General features: G+C 48.5%; 1 protein-coding gene across 2 annotated transcripts in view; it reads right to left on the reverse strand.

The window, feature by feature from the left end:
• Positions 1-15,277, reverse strand: part of NET1 (neuroepithelial cell transforming 1) — an 89,002-nt gene that overhangs the window by 14,208 nt on the left and 59,517 nt on the right. The window contains exons 1-2 of one of the 2 annotated variants that reach the window (XM_026688733.2): positions 11,808-12,099; positions 518-625 (exon numbers count right to left, since the gene is read on the reverse strand). In XM_026688733.2, coding sequence (XP_026544518.2) covers positions 518-625; positions 11,808-11,900 — 201 coding nt within the window. In that variant the 5' untranslated portion in view covers positions 11,901-12,099. Of the gene's footprint in view, positions 1-517; positions 626-11,807; positions 12,100-15,277 lie in introns of those variants that run through there. The other variant, XM_087968937.1, reaches the window with a different exon arrangement.

The following is a 15,277-nucleotide window of genomic DNA, read 5'->3' on the forward strand; positions in this document are numbered from 1 at the left end:
GCACGGAACGGTGGCCCAAAGAATTCGAAACCAGTGGGGTTTATAGGAAGGCGGAAATCCCCGTTGGCTTCTCCGATGCTCCTAAAACCTAATCTTCCAAAACAGACTGATGATATTCCGGAACATTTTTCCCCCCCAAAACTTGGCCGCTCTACCAGGTTTTGCGGAGGGGGGGAAAGGCAGCCTGCGATGCTCTGGGCAGTTGTTTGTGGTGCATTTTGTTCCAACACATTGAGGATTTTTTTTTTTAAAAAAAATGGCATTGTTCTTCTATTTTAAGTGCAAGCTGCTAAAGTCGGTCGGGCGGCTTCGAAGCCAATAAACAAACCCACATCCTCAACTTGGCTCCGGTTCCTCCTCCCCTCTTAAAAAAAGATGCCATGAGGGATTCAGGAAGCTTTCGTTAAAAGGGAAACGTCCCGGCACGGGAGATGGGCACCCAAAAGTCCTGTCTGGATCCAGAAGATCCTTCACACACACACACCCCTTCTTCTCCCCCGTTCCTGGGCCCACCTACCTGTATGGTCTGCCCGAAGCGACGCACTGCACCATTTCGTACAGGCGAAATCAGGTTTGCCAAGGAAGTGACACGGGCCAGAGATCGGACACGTTTATTACTAGGCTCCTGCAAAGAGATAAAAGGAGAGAACAAGTTGTACCACTGGTTTACTCAGGATTTAAGAAGCCCTGGACGGACAGAGTGCTGGGGTGTGGGGGGGGGAGTGCAACATCAAATATCGTTGGCCGTTTCTTCCAGGCACCCTGACCCAAAGCACGGGGGCCCTTTAAAAGAAATTTATATATTCCTTCCTTCCTCTTTCTTTCTTTCTTTTTCCTCTCTCCCTCCCTTCCTTCTCCCTCTTCTTCCCTCCCTCCTTCTCTCCTGGCTTCCTTCCCTACTTCTCGCCTGCCTCCCTTCCCTTCTCCTTCCTTCCTTCTTCCTCTTCCCTTCCTTCTTTCTCTCCCTTTCTTCTTCCTTCCCTCCTCCTCTCGCCCTGCTTCCCCCCTCTCCTTCCTTCCCTCCCTCCCTTCTCCGTCTCCCCCTTCCTTACCCCTCCTCTCCCTTCTTTCTCTCTCTCTCCTCCTTCTGTCTCTCCCTCCCTCCTTTCCTTCCTTCCTATATACAAACACATACACAAGAGACCATTAATCAGCGGAAAGGCTTATCTCCCTTAATTATGGGTGGTGCATCACTGAAGGTTTTTAAAAAAAGGGACTGGACAGCCATCTGTCCGGAATGGTATAAGGTCTTCTGATTGGGCAAGGGGTTGGGCTAGAAGACCTCCAAGGTCCCTTCCAACTCTGTTATTCTGTTATACACACAGCCACCCATTCATGTATCCATGCTTCTATCGCTATCCGTCCACTCCTCACCTCTCTGTGACACATGCACACTCCACCTGTGTTTCTGTCTCTATCCATTCATCTCTCTCCCCCTCTCCTTCTCTCTCTTTCTCATTTTAAAGCAGCCATCCCTCTCTCTCTCTCTCTCTCTCTGCATATTTTTAAGCGATGGCCTTAGAAGCCAGCAATAAGCAACGCTTCTTGGTCTGTTAACCAAGATAACAACGTCCACAGGAGTGAGGAAGAAGGAGGAGGATGTTAGTCTACAGCAGGGGTGTCCAACCGTGGCAACTTTAAGACTTGTGGATTTCAACTCCCAGAATTCCTCAGCCAGCAAAGCTGGCTGAGGAATTCTGGGAGTTGAAATCCACAAGTCTTAAAGTTGCCAAGGTTGGACACCCCTGGGCTACAGGTTTCCAACTTCTTCCTGAAGCTTCGTGACGCGTGTAAGTTTTCAAACCACCCTGTGCCTTGAGGCAAATATTGGAGAAATTGATAACATCCATACACCGCAATATTTCTAAGTATGTGGCAAGCAAAACAGGTTGGAGGAAACCGTCGAAGGCAAAGACCATTCACTTGGAAGGAGATGGGAGAAACAGCAGAAAATACGTTTCCCCCCTGTAGGGAAATAATGCCCTGCGTAAAAAAAAATGAAGGAATATGGGGTCATCCTCGACTTACAACCGTTCATTGAGTGACCGGAGTTACAACGGCACCGAAAAAAGGGACTTATGACACATGATCCTTGCAGGCTTCCCTTGCAGTCACATGATCAAGCTTCGGACGCCGGCATGTCCTTAGGACGGTTCGCAACGTGGCGATTTGCAGAGCAACGGTGGTGAGAGAGGGCGTAAAACAGGGCAAAACGTGACTCGCCCCGCCGTCTCGCTTAGCAACCCAACGTTTAAGGGCTCGACTCTCGACGTTCAATCGAGGACTACCTTCGAGTTTCCAAAGGCAAAAAGGTGGAAGGACGGAAGGCAAGTGGCACAAGAAGAAAGCCAAACCTTAGGAAAACGCACAAGAATTCCAACGGCCAAGCAAAAGGAAGAAATTTAAACCACCGATTATATTGGATTGGAGGAGGAAGCTTTTTCAGGGAAAGTTGTTTTCTCTCTCGGTGCCCTTGAGAATCTAATCGGGGTTTTTTTTTTCTTCGCCCCCTTTTGATCTGGTTCTCCTTTTGATTAGATTTCCTGGTCCAGGCCTCCAACTCCCTTCCCCATTTCGATTACAAAACCTTGCTCATCTGCGGGTAACCTTTGAGTTTCTGCTTGCACAGAGGACAACAGCCCTGAGAGGCAGGCCGGGCTAAAGGCAACGATCCTGGCCCAAAACAAACCTGGTTGGGAATATAGGCCTGACCTTGGTTCTCCTTCTGTACCGCTAGTCCTCGGCGTACAACCACAATTTACCCCCCTGATATGGATCGAGAACTTTGCCAAGTGAGTTTCGCCCCCTTGTTACGACTTTCTTTGCCACGGTCGTTAAGTGAATCGCTGCAGCTGTTAAGGGAAGCTGGCTTCCCCCATTGACTTTCCTTGTCGGAAGGTCGCTGAAGGGGACCCCGAGATCCCCGGAGACTGAGGCCGTTGTAAATGTGAGTCGGTTGCTGACTGTCTGAATTGTGACCATGAGGTTGCGGCCACGGTCGTAAGTGTGAAAAAAAAAACGGTCACCAAGTCACTTTTTTCTGTGTCGTGCTGACTTTGAACGGTCGCTAAATGAACGGTTGTACATCGAGACTCCCTGTAATCCTTCCCTGCATGGATATCTCAGCAGCGGTCAGGAATATTGTGTACTTTTGTGTTGCTCCCAGCGGGCGTGGGTTGTGTTACTGCACACTATCTTTGTTTGACTTCATCACAAGACGGGTGGCGTCAGATAAGAGGGAGATCAAAAACAAGCCAAAGCTTTCTTCAGTAGGTTTCCCCCACCCCCTGGGTTACAAGCATCGTGCCAAGGCAGTTTGCAAACCATAGTTTACGACACGAGGGTGTGGCAGGAAGGTGGCCAATGACAGGTTCTTCAATCAGGGGTGCGAAACAAAATCTCGGTGGAGCAGACTGGGTGAAACACCACAGGGTGTGTGTGTGTGTGTGTGTGTGTGTGTGTGTGTGTGTGTGTTGTTGTCTGATTTTTCTTCACAGCTTATGCACAACTTGTTGACTTCTAGAAATCTCCCAAATTTCTCTCCTCCAAAGCCCAGAAGGGATGGGATGTCAGCATCCACAGTTGATGGTGGAGCATGGGCTTTCTGCCTCCCTTCCCTACTCCCTCCCTCCTTCTTTCCTCCTCTCCCCTTCCTTCCATCCATCCCACGTTCCCGTCTCCCTCTATATCTTTGCTTCCTTCTCTCCCTGCCCTCCCTCTCTTCCTTCTTTCCTCCCCTTTCTTCCTCCTTGCTTCCTTCTCTCTCTTCTTCCTTCTCTCTCTTTTCCTTTTTCCTGTCTCTTCCTTCTCTCTCTCCTTCCTTTCGTTTTCTCTCCCTCTTCCCTTCCTTCCTCCTCTCCCCTTCCTTCCCTTCCTTCCTTCTCTCTCTCCCTCTTCTTCCTTCCTCCTTCTTTTCCTTCTCTCTCTCCTCCCCTTCCTTCCTTGTCACTCCCTTCTCTCTCTCCCTCTTTCCTTCCTTCTTTCTCTCCCTCTTCTTCCTTCTCTATTCTTCCTTCCTCCTTCTTTTCCTTCTCTCTCTCCTCCCCTTCCTTCCTTGTCACTCCCTTTCCTTCCTTCCCTCTCTTTTTCCTTCCTCCTGTCTCTCCCTTCTCTCTCTCCTTCCTTTCCTTCTCTTTTCCTCTTTCCTTTCTTCCTCCTCTCCCTCCTCTCCCTCTTCTTCCTTCTCTATTCTTCCTTCCTCCTTCTTTTCCTTCTCTCTCTCCTCCCCTTCCTTCCTTGTCACTCCCTTTCCTTCCTTCTCTCTCTTTTTTCCTTCCTCCTGTCTCTTCCTTCTCTCTCTCCTTCCTTTCCTTCTTTCCTTCCTTCCTTCTCTCCCTCTTCTTCCTTCTCTATTCTTCCTTCCTCCTTCTTTTCCTTCTCTCTCTCCCCCCTTCCTTCCTTGTCACTCCCTTTCCTTCCTTCTCTCTCTCTTTTCCTTCCTCCTGTCTCTTCCTTCTCTCTCTCCTTCCTTTCCTTCTTTCCTTCCTTCCTTCTCTCCTCTTCTTCCTTCTCTATTCTTCCTTCCTCCTTCTTTTCCTTCTCTCTCTCCTCCCCTTCCTTCCTTGTCACTCCCTTTCCTTCCTTCTCTATTCTTCCTTCCTCCTGTCTCTTCCTTCTCTCTCTCCTTCCTTTCCTTCTTTCCTTCCTTCCTTCTCTCCCTCTTCTTCCTTCTCTATTCTTCCTTCCTCCTTCTTTTCCTTCTCTCTCTCCTCCCCTTCCTTCCTTGTCACTCCCTTTCCTTCCTTCTCTATTCTTCCTTCCTCCTGTCTCTTCCTTCTCTCTCTCCTTCCTTTCCTTCTTTCCTTCCTTCCTTCTCTCCCTCTTCTTCCTTCTCTATTCTTCCTTCCTCCTTCTTTTCCTTCTCTCTCTCCTCCCCTTCCTTCCTTGTCACTCCCTTTCCTTCCTTCTCTATTCTTCCTTCCTCCTGTCTCTTCCTTCTCTCTCTCCTTCCTTTCCTTCTCTTTCCTTCCCTCCCTCTAAGGGGGTCCTTTTTCTTTCTTTTTTAGTGCATCCCAGTCTGGAGGAGCCCGACAACCAGTTGGGGACAATGGAAGCGGGAGGGATAAATTGGTGGTCCAACCGAGAATCTTCAGAACTTCTTTGGGGGGTATAGCCGAGTGTGCAAACAGGAAGGGGTTTTCCCCCATGCTTTCTTAATTCCTTGTCAGGAAAAAGGAAGTGGACCAAGGAGGAAAGTCCAGCTGAGAAAGGCTGAGCGATGCAGGAGCTCAGAAATTAGTGAACAAAGAACAGAGCCCTTTGCTTGGGGGAGATGCCAAAGAATATTAAGGAATGAGGTCATGCATTCCACTTATTTGGGGGGGAGAGAGAGAGAGAGCAGGGACCAGGGATCGATTCCTGTTCCTGGAAGATCTAAAAGGAACCACAGTCGCTCACACCAAAGTAACGTAAACGTGGCTACAGAGGGGGAAATGGGTTTATAATTCTGTAAGGATTCAGAACGGGGGCGTCCAAACTTTAGCAACTTTTCAGACTTGTGGACTTCAACTCCCAGAACCCCCCAGCCAAGCAGGGTAAGGGTATAATATTCTAAATTCTTAAACCAGGGGTGTCCAGCCGTGGCAAGCCCGGATTTAGAATTTGTAAGTTTATTTTAAAAGGGTAGGTAGGAAAAAATGCCCTTTCTATAGATAAGAGGGGGGCCTATGGGGGACAAAGGCTGGGGGCCTTATATTAAAGCCCCATATCCCTAAAATTCAGTGTTTCCTTTTTAACCTGTTTCTATAGGTCGCCGTCTATCTCACAAACTAGTCCTTATCAGCCCAAGAAAGATACAGCTAAGTTCTTGACTTATGACCGTAATTGGGCCCAAGGTTTAGAGTGGTAAGTCGTGCTGGTCGGGATATGGATCACGCCTAATTTTGCAGTCTTTTTGCTGGTGGGCATTAAGTGAACCACTGCAGTCGCTAAGCGAAAGCAGCAGTCGTTAAGCGAATCCATTGCCCACAATGGGTACCTTTTGGCAGGAAGCTGGAAATCAATGTGTGTTTCTGGCCACAAAGCGTTAAATTCACGGTCACGTGACCACAAGATACCTGAAACAGGTGTGAGAGGCAGTTGCCAAGTGCCCCAAATGTAATGTAGCATGTGTGTATGTGTGAGAGAGAGAGAGGGAGGGGAGAGAGAGAGGAGAGGAGATAAAGGGAGGGAGGGGAGGGAGAGAGGGAGGGAAAGAGAGAGAGAGAGAGGGAGGGAGGGAGAGAGAAGAGGGAGCAGAGAAGAGAGAGGAGAGGGGAGAAGAGAGAGGGAGGGGGAGAGAGAGGGAGAGAGAGAGAGAGAGAGAGAGAGATAAAGGGAGGGAGGGAGAGAGGGAGGGAAAGAGAGGGAGGGAGAGAGAGGGGAAGAGAGAGAGGGAGCGAAGAAGAGAGAGGGAGGGGGAGAGAGAGAGTAAAGGAGGGAGAGAGGGGAAGAGAGAGAGAGGGAAGAAGAGAGGGAGGGAGAGAGGGAGGGGAAGAAAGGGGGAAGGGGGGAGAGAGAAACACACTTCAGATCCGAGTTGCAAGCAGGCCATGGAAAATCCATATTAACGGTTGCTAAATGATGGTCATAACTCAAGGACTACCGGTGTAAGTTCTGCAAAGAAATAATATTCTTATTTAATGGCAGAAATGGATGGAAGAGAAGAGGACACCTAAGAGCTGGAATTTTTCAGAAACGGGGAAATTCACATAGTCCTCGACTTATAACAATTCATTTAGTGACCATTCAAAGCTACAACAGCACTGAAAAAAAAAGCAACTTAGGACCGGTTTTTCACACTTAATGACCGCTGCAGCCTCCCCGTGGTCACATGATCAAATTTCAAGACACTCGGCCACTGGCTCATACTTATGACAGCTCGCAACATCCTGGGGTCTTGCGACCTTCTGACGAGCCAGATTCACTTCACGAAACCGTGTTGCTAACTTTTAACAAGGGCTGCAATTCACTTAACCACCAGGGCAGGAAAAGTCGTAAAATGGGGCAAAACCCACGTAACAAATGTCTCACTTAGCAAAAAGAAAAAAAAACACAGAAATTCTTGGGCTCAATTAGGGTCGTAAGCCGAGGATTTGTACACGTATGCTATTATAGCAGTTCAACAAGCTGGGATTTCATTTCTGTAGATACGAACCTGGTTCCATGTGTGTTTAATGCCGCCAGGAGCTGTTTGATGTGGCTTTATTGACCACTTTCTCCTTGCAATCCAAAGCCAATCGAGAAAACTATATCCAGCTGCCCATCACACCCAGTGTCAAACCGCACCATGCCAATACCACAATGGACCATTGCAACTTTTTTGTTTTTTAAAACTCTGGAGGGATTTATTCAACATTTCCCACTAGCAAAAAAAGAAGAAGAAAAAAAAAAGAACAGCAGACTTTAGGACAGCCACGAGCCCAACCATTTACACTTAAACCAGTTTTTCAAGTTAAGTTTCAGGGGAAACAAGGAGTGGGGGAAAGAGAAAAAGATCTCTGTGTAAGCTTTGGCCAGTTTTTCAGTAAACCAAACTTTCACTTTCCAGTGAAGAAGAAAAAAAAAGAACAATGGGGAAGCGGGGAAACCACAGGGGAGGGTTTAAAAAATATGTATTTTTCCAGAATTTCTGCACTACGGAGAACACGCCCATTGTGTTCGAAAGAGGCTGAAGCTAACACATCGTGCGCGTAAACACACACCCGAAGGTGGACAACACCTGACCGTCCGCCTTTTGAGAAGGATGACGTCAATAACAAACACGCCAACGAGCCAGAGGCACAATCCGACACTCAACAACATACTTGGGAGCCAAACCACAATGATTAGGCGACGGCTGGCATAGGCTGTGCACTTTGCACAGATGCCAAGGTGTTTACTTGGCTTTAGACGAAAGGTGTGCTTCGCCATGGGTGGTTTGTGTGTGTGTGTGTGCGCGCGTCCTTGGTGTTCTCTGAACTTGCTTTGTTTTCTTGCAGACGTTTCATGGCCCAGCTAGGTAATGTCATCAGTGCTAGAAAGGAGTGGGGTTTGCTCTCTGTTTATATACGAGCCCCTTTCTAGCACTGAGGAGGTTCCCTAGTTGGGTCATGAAATGTCTTCAAGAAATCACCAAGCACACAGAGCACCGAGGACCCCTCAGTCCTCCTCCTCTCCACAAACCCTACGACCTTCTAGCACTGAGGATGTTCCCTAGTTGGGTCATGAAACGTCTGCAAGGAAACCACCAAGCTCAGAGACCACCAAGGTACCCCTCAGTCCTCCTCCTCTGAACAAACCCTATTACCTTCTAGCACTGATGATGTTACCTAATTGGGTCATGAAATTGTCTTCAAGAAAATCACCAAACTTGGAGAGCACCAAGGACCCCACAATTCTCTTCTCCACAAACCCTACGACCTTCTAGCACTGATAATGTTACCTAATTGGGTCATGAAATTGTCTTCAAGAAATCACCAAGCTCACCAAGGACCCCACAGTTCTCCTCTCCACAAACCCTACGACCTTCTAGCACTGATGATGTTACCTAATTGGGTCATGAAATTGTCTTCAAGAAAATCACCAAACTTGGAGAGCACCAAGGACCCCACAATTCTCTTCTCCACAAACCCTACGACCTTTTAGCACTGATAATGTTACTTACTTGGGTCATGAAATGTCTTCAAGAAATCACCAAGCTCACCAAGGACCCCACAGTTCTCCTCTCCACAAACCCTACGACCTTCTAGCACTGATAATGTTACCTACTTGGGTCATGAAACGTCTGTAAGAAAACCACCAAGCTCAGAGACCACCAAGGACCCCCACAGTCCTCCTCTTCCTCTCAACAAATCCCCTGCCTTCTAGCACTGATGTTACCTAGTTGGGTCATGAAATGTCTTCAAGAAATCACCAAGCTCACCAAGGACCCCACAGTCCTCCTCTTCCTCTCAACAAATCCCCCGTCTTCTAGCACTGATGTTACCTAGTTGGGTCATGAAACGTCTTCAAGAAACCACCAAGCTCACCAAGGACCCCACAGTCCTCCTCTTCCTCTCAACAAATCCCCCGTCTTCTAGCACTGATGTTACCTAGTTGGGTCATGAAACGTCTTCAAGAAACCACCAAGCTCACCAAGGACCCCACAGTCCTCCTCTTCCTCTCAACAAACCCCCGCTTCTAGCACTGATGTTACCTAGTTGGGTCATGAAACGCAAGAAACCACCAAGCTCACCAAGGACCCCACAGTCCTCCTCTTCCTCTCAACAAATAGCACTGATGTTACCTAGTTGGGTCATGAAACGTCTTCAAGAAATCACCAAGCTCACCAAGGACCCCACAGTCCTCCTCTTCCTCTCAACAAACCCCCGACCTTCTAGCACTGATAATGTTACCTAGTTGGGTCATGAAACGTCTTCAAGAAACCACCAAGCTCACCAAGGACCCCACAGTCCTCCTCTTCCTCTCAACAAATCCTCGACCTTCTAGCACTGATGTTACCTAGTTGGGTCATGAAACGTCTTCAAGAAAACCACCAAGCTCACCAAGGACCCCCACAGTCCTCCTCTTCCTCTCAACAAATCCCCCGCCTTCTAGCACTGATGATGTTCCCTAGTTGGGTCATGAACACCTGCAAGAAACCCACCAAGCTCAAGAGGGCACACCAAGGACCCTGAGCTACAAATATTCCCTCTGACCGCTTAACCTGTTTAACTGGAGGACCGACTCTCCCAGACACCCAGAAAGACAAACAGAACAGAACAAAAGGCAGGACTTACGGAGAGAAATCCTGAGGTTTAGTTTTCTCCTCGCCAGCTTCAAAAATAACACTGAGAGGGAAGCCCGGAGGAGTTCCACCTCTCTAAAGAAGAACTTGAATCATAGGGAAACTAAAACAGACGCCGGGCAGGATGTCTGTCACAAGCTGTCATTTGAGGGAGATTTTTTTTCGGGGACTCCGGCGTCCTTGTGACTCTGACTTCAGATAGTACCTCCGGGCGATGCATTTTGTGGGATTCAAATGATTACCTCACATGTTGTATCAACCGGGGCACGTGTGCACACCCGCAGCTTCCCCCAAAAAAAGTTTTTAACGGGGGTGACATCATGAAGAGGAGGGAAAAAAATATATATGTGTTACCACTTTTTGTGCATTTCTATTTTTGTTTAAAAAAAAAAAGTATTTGTAGTTTCATTTTTTAAAAAATATATTGTAAGCCACCCTGTAAGAAGGACAGGCAATAAATTTATTAAAGTATGAATGACTAAACAAATAAATAAAAATGAGGTGGCTTTCTGGAACAGGACGCTGTGAAAGAAGTAGCTTGCATTCATCCAGAATAAATAAACCAACTTACAAAGAAATCAAGTCATCAATAGTTGAATGTAAGTTCATTTGCGGAGAAATCTTACAAGACTTACAACACATCAATTCTTGGATTTAAGTTCATTTGCAGAGAATTGGTTCATTTGCAGAGGAAGTCCAAGAAACAAAAGTTTTTTCCCCCCTTCTATTTTAATTGTATGAATGATACACGATGAGCAGAACACACCAACTCAAAAAAAAAGTTTTAGAGGGGTGACATCATAAAAGGGAAAGCAAAAATAAGATTTATATTTTTGTAATATTTTATTGATGTTATTTTATCTTCTTAAATATTGTAAGCCACTTAAGAGTTTACCCTGTGGCAAAACATTTAATAAATTAAATAATTTTATCTTTGGAGAAGGGATGGCTCTCATTCACCTGTATAAAAAACTAACTTACAATAAATAAATAAACAAAATAAATAAGGCGCCTCTTTGGAGAAGGGATTGCTCTCATTTACCTGTATCAATAAGTCAGCTTACAAGTCAACCAAGCATTGTTTGAATTCAAGTAAGCAGCACATGAATTGCAATGAATTGGTTCCTTTGCAAAGGGAAGAAGCCAAGAAACAAAAGTTCTCCCTCCTCCCCCCCATTTTAATTGCAGGGATGATACACGATGAGCAGAACGAGAGAAGGGGAACAAACCATAACCACCCCAGGCTGCTGACTAAGGCTCACTTGCTTCCAAGTTCCTTAAAGAGGCAATATAAAAGCCATATAAGAAAAATCCTCCTTTTCAGACACCCTATCTAGCCTTTTTTCCAAAGCAGCTGCAGCTAATAGCAACACACCTTTCTAAAAAAAAAGCCAATTTTAACACTTTAAAATAGAGATCTCTAAACTTGGCAACTTTTAAGACTTGTGGACTTCAACTCCCGCAATTGGCTGGAGAATTCTGGGACTTGAAAGTCCACAAATCTTAAAAGTTGCCAAGTTTGGGGACCCCTGCTTTTAAAAAGAAAAAAGGGGAGGGGGGAGAAACCCAGGTGGGTTTTTAAAAAATCTCCTTTTAACGAAAAAAAAAGAGAGAGGAACAGGGATCCACGATGGGCAAAAGTCACACAACGCAACGAACTGCCAGCCGCCCCAGAGAACAGAATAGAAACTTTTAGTGCCACTTTAAACGCCAACTCATCGGCACACGTTGGAAATGAAGTTTCGTGGCGTTCCAGCTCTCTCTCTCCCCCCCTTGCACGAGCGCTGGAATGTAATAAAATCATAAAATAAAATGGGAAAAAATAGAAAAACCCCCACCTTTTTTTTTTTTGCAACCAAGGGCGGCCCGGCTTTTTTCCCTCTCTCTCTCCCCGCGCCCGAAACTTCCCACGCGTCCTGCGCAGCCCCGGGCAAGCTGAGTCAGCAGCGCCGGCTCCTACAAGGCGGCGGCGGACGGCTGCACGGCAGCCGGGCTGGCTGGGACGAGCCCCGGGAAGGGGCTTTGCTTGGGTGGGTGGGTGGGTGGTGTACGTCGCTTTTACCTCCTGCTCGCGGAAGGTCTGGTTCTGCGCGTCGATCACCCGGATAGTCCGCTTAATGGGCAGCAGCCCGCCGGCGTCATCGTGCGCTACCATGTCCTACGGCTGCCTGGCGCTGCCCTGCCCGCCTTAAATCCACCGGCTGGCAAGAAGGGCTACTGGCCCGCGCCGATGCCCGGCGCTTCTCGGCGGCCGGAGCCCGGCTGACCAAACGGGAGCGGCATCACTTCCGCTAGGAAAATCCCTCGCCGACTGAGCCCCAGCGGTGCCGGGAGCCGGGGACGCCAAGCGGCGGGGGGCGTGGCCACGAGGGGGCGCGGCTTCGGGCGCCCGGGGCTGCCATTGGCTGAGCGCGCGAAAAGGGCCCCGCCCCGGGCTCAGGTTGCCCGCGCACCTTGGCTTGGGGGGCTGAGGGGGGAAGTGGGAGTGGAGTTGCAACCTGGCGCCCGCGGGGCAGGGAGCGGCGCCGCCCCCGCAAGGGGCGGAGGAGAGCTTGCAAGCACGTGTATTGCAATGGTGGAGAACTGGCCCTTTGCAAGGCGCGTGTTCAGAAGGGGCTTTGCGAAAGGTCCCCCAAACTTGGCCACTTTTAAGACTTGTGGACTTCAACTCCCAGCATTCTCCAGCCAGCAAGTTTGGAGACCTCTGGCGTTAGAAGCTGACCTGCACCTGTTCCCTAGTTTGGGGCATGGAACAATCTTGCAAGCAAAGGGCCAAACTCAAGAGAGCCCCAAGGACCCCACAGTCCTCCTCCTTTCTCCCTCGCCACCCACCCACCCTCCCTCCTCTCCCCAAACCCCACTTCCTTCTGACAATGATTACATCACCTTGTTGGGTCATGAAACATCTGCAAGAAAATCACCAAGCTCAGAGAGCCCCAAGGACCCCACAGTCCTCCTCCCACCACTGCCACCTCCTCCTCTTCTCCACAACCCCCCTTCCCTCTCCTAGCACGGATGATGTTACCTAGTTGGGTCATGAAAGGTCTTCAACAAAACAAGCTCAGCCAACAGCAAGGACCCCACAGTGCTGCTCCTCCTCCCTCTCCGCACACCCTTTTAAGCACTGATGGGGTTACCTAATTGGGTAATTAAACATCTGCAAGAAAACCACCAAATTCAGAGAGCACCATTGGACCCCACGGTCCTTTCCCTCCTCCTCCTCCTCTCCACAAGCTCCCCTCCCTTCCAGCACTGATGATGTTCCCTAGTTGGGTCACGAAACATCTGGGAGAAAACCAGCAAGCTCAGAGAGCAGTAAGGACCCACAGCCTTCCTCCTCCTTCTCCTTCCATCTAGCACTGATGAAGTTACCTAGTTGGGTCATGGAACGTCTGCAAGGAAACCACCAAGCTCAGAGAGCATCAAGGACCTCAGTCTTCATTCCTTCCCCTTCTCCTCCTCCCTCTGCAAACCCCACTCCCTTCCACGGATGATGTTCCCTAGTTGGGTCATGAAACGTCTGCAAGAAACAACCCTCCAAACTCAGAGAGAACCCAGGACCCCTCCTTTCAACCCGGGGCTACCACCGTTCTCCTTTTTTGACCCTCGGTTCCCAGATTGTGGAGGTGGGGAGAAATCCCTTCTCTGCAAGACCCCAGGGCGGTCGTCGGTCTTGCCGGGTTTTCTGGCACGACTCAAGAACCACGTGGGAACATCAGACCGGCAACCTGTCTTGGCCCCCAAAACTGCCCTTGCGACTGGGTGGTGCAGGAGCAGCCACTTTAATGGGGTCGTGGCCTCCGAAACCCCTCTGGATGGGAGACAGACACCTGTGGGACCCCTCCCCTTCTCCTCCCCCCCCAAGGGATTTGCACATGGCGGCCCTGGTTTCCCTATCAAAAGGCTGTTTAGGGATGGATCCTGTGATTGGAAGCCTGGTGGCCATTTCTAATGAAAGCCTAGCAGGGCCTGGAAGCCCTAGAAGAGGGGTTTCCAACCAGGGCAACTTTAAGACTTTATAATGGACAATCAGAGTTGGAAGGGAGCTTGTAGGTCATCTAGTCCAACCCCCTGCCCAAGCAGGAGACCCTACACCATTTCTGACAGAGGGCAATCCAATCTCTTCTTGAAAGCCTCCAGGGATGAAGCTCCCACAACTTCCGAGGGCAACTTCTGTTCCATGGGTGGATTGTTCTCACTGTCAGAAAGTTTCTCCCTATTTCCAGGTTGAATCTCTCCTTGATCAGTTTCCATCCATTATTCCTTATCCTTCGGGTGCTTTGGAAAATAGCTTGACCCCCCTTCCTCTCTGGGGCACCTCCTCAAATACTAGAAAACTGCTATCATGTCCCCCCTTGCCCTTCTCTTCCCTAGACTGCAACCATTCACCTTGTTTTACCTCCAGTCCCCTAATCATCCTAGTTGCTCTCCTCTGCACTTTTTCTAGAGTCTCAACATCTTTTTTGATAGTGTGGTGACCAAACCTGGATGCAGGACTCTAGGTGTGGTCTTACTAAGGCTTTATAGAGTGGTATTAGGACCTCCCTTGATCTCGATTGTACCCTTTGTTAATACAATTTAGGATTGCATTAACATTTTTGGCTGCCGCTGCACACGGCTGGCTCCTATTTAGCTAGTTGTCCACTAAGACTCCAAGATCCCTCTCCCAGTTCCTGCTATTGAGCCTGGTTTCACCCAGTCTATATGTGTCCTTTGGGTTTTTCTTGCCTAAGTGGAGGACTTTCCTTTTCCCTAAGCTGGCTGAGGAATTCTGGGAGTTGGAGTCCACAAGTCTTAAAAGTTGCCACGGTGGGAGATCCCTGCCCTAGAAAACATCAAATAAACCGGCTTTTTCCAGATGTGCAACAGCTGGGGGAGCCGGGGTTTTGCTTTGTAGAAAGTACGCCGGCTCTTCTTGAGACAAAACCAGCAAATATTCAATAATTGGAGCAGTTTTTTTCCATTCCACTACAAGGTTCCAGCTGTTGGGGGTCAATCTGATGCACAGTTTGGGCTAATTAACTGGAAATGACTTCTGAATGTGGAATGGGGGCTCCACAGGAGGGGAATGATTGAAATTCTAAGGAAGAATTCTTTTTTTTTTTTTTTTGACCTTTTAGGGATTTCTCTGTTTTCCAGGGAAAATGTGACTGAGGCGGGTTGTGGCGGACAATGTATGCAACAGCATGTCACAAAAAAATCCAGACAATGAATATTGTTTGAATAAGCTATTGGGGGGGGGGGGGATATATTTTATGCATATAGCTCTACAGGGACCTTAGTTCTCGACTTGAACTTCACTGAGGTTGCAACAGCACTGGGAAAAAGTGACATGACCATTTTTCACACTTAACGGCCGTTCCAGCATCCCCGTGGTCATGTGATCGAAATCCAGACGCTTGGCAACTGACTCGCATTTATGACAGGTGCAAGGTCCCTTTGGCGGCCTTTGGACAAGCAAAGTCAATGGGAGGGGGGGAAGCCGGATTCACTTAACGACTGTGTTACTAATTTAACAACTGCTGTCGTTTG

The sequence above is a fragment of the Notechis scutatus genome, chromosome 6 (genome assembly GCF_049901735.1).
Source record: "Notechis scutatus isolate UNSWTSFEM ecotype Mainland chromosome 6, rNotScu1.2, whole genome shotgun sequence".
NCBI classification, from domain to species: domain Eukaryota; kingdom Metazoa; phylum Chordata; class Lepidosauria; order Squamata; family Elapidae; genus Notechis; species Notechis scutatus.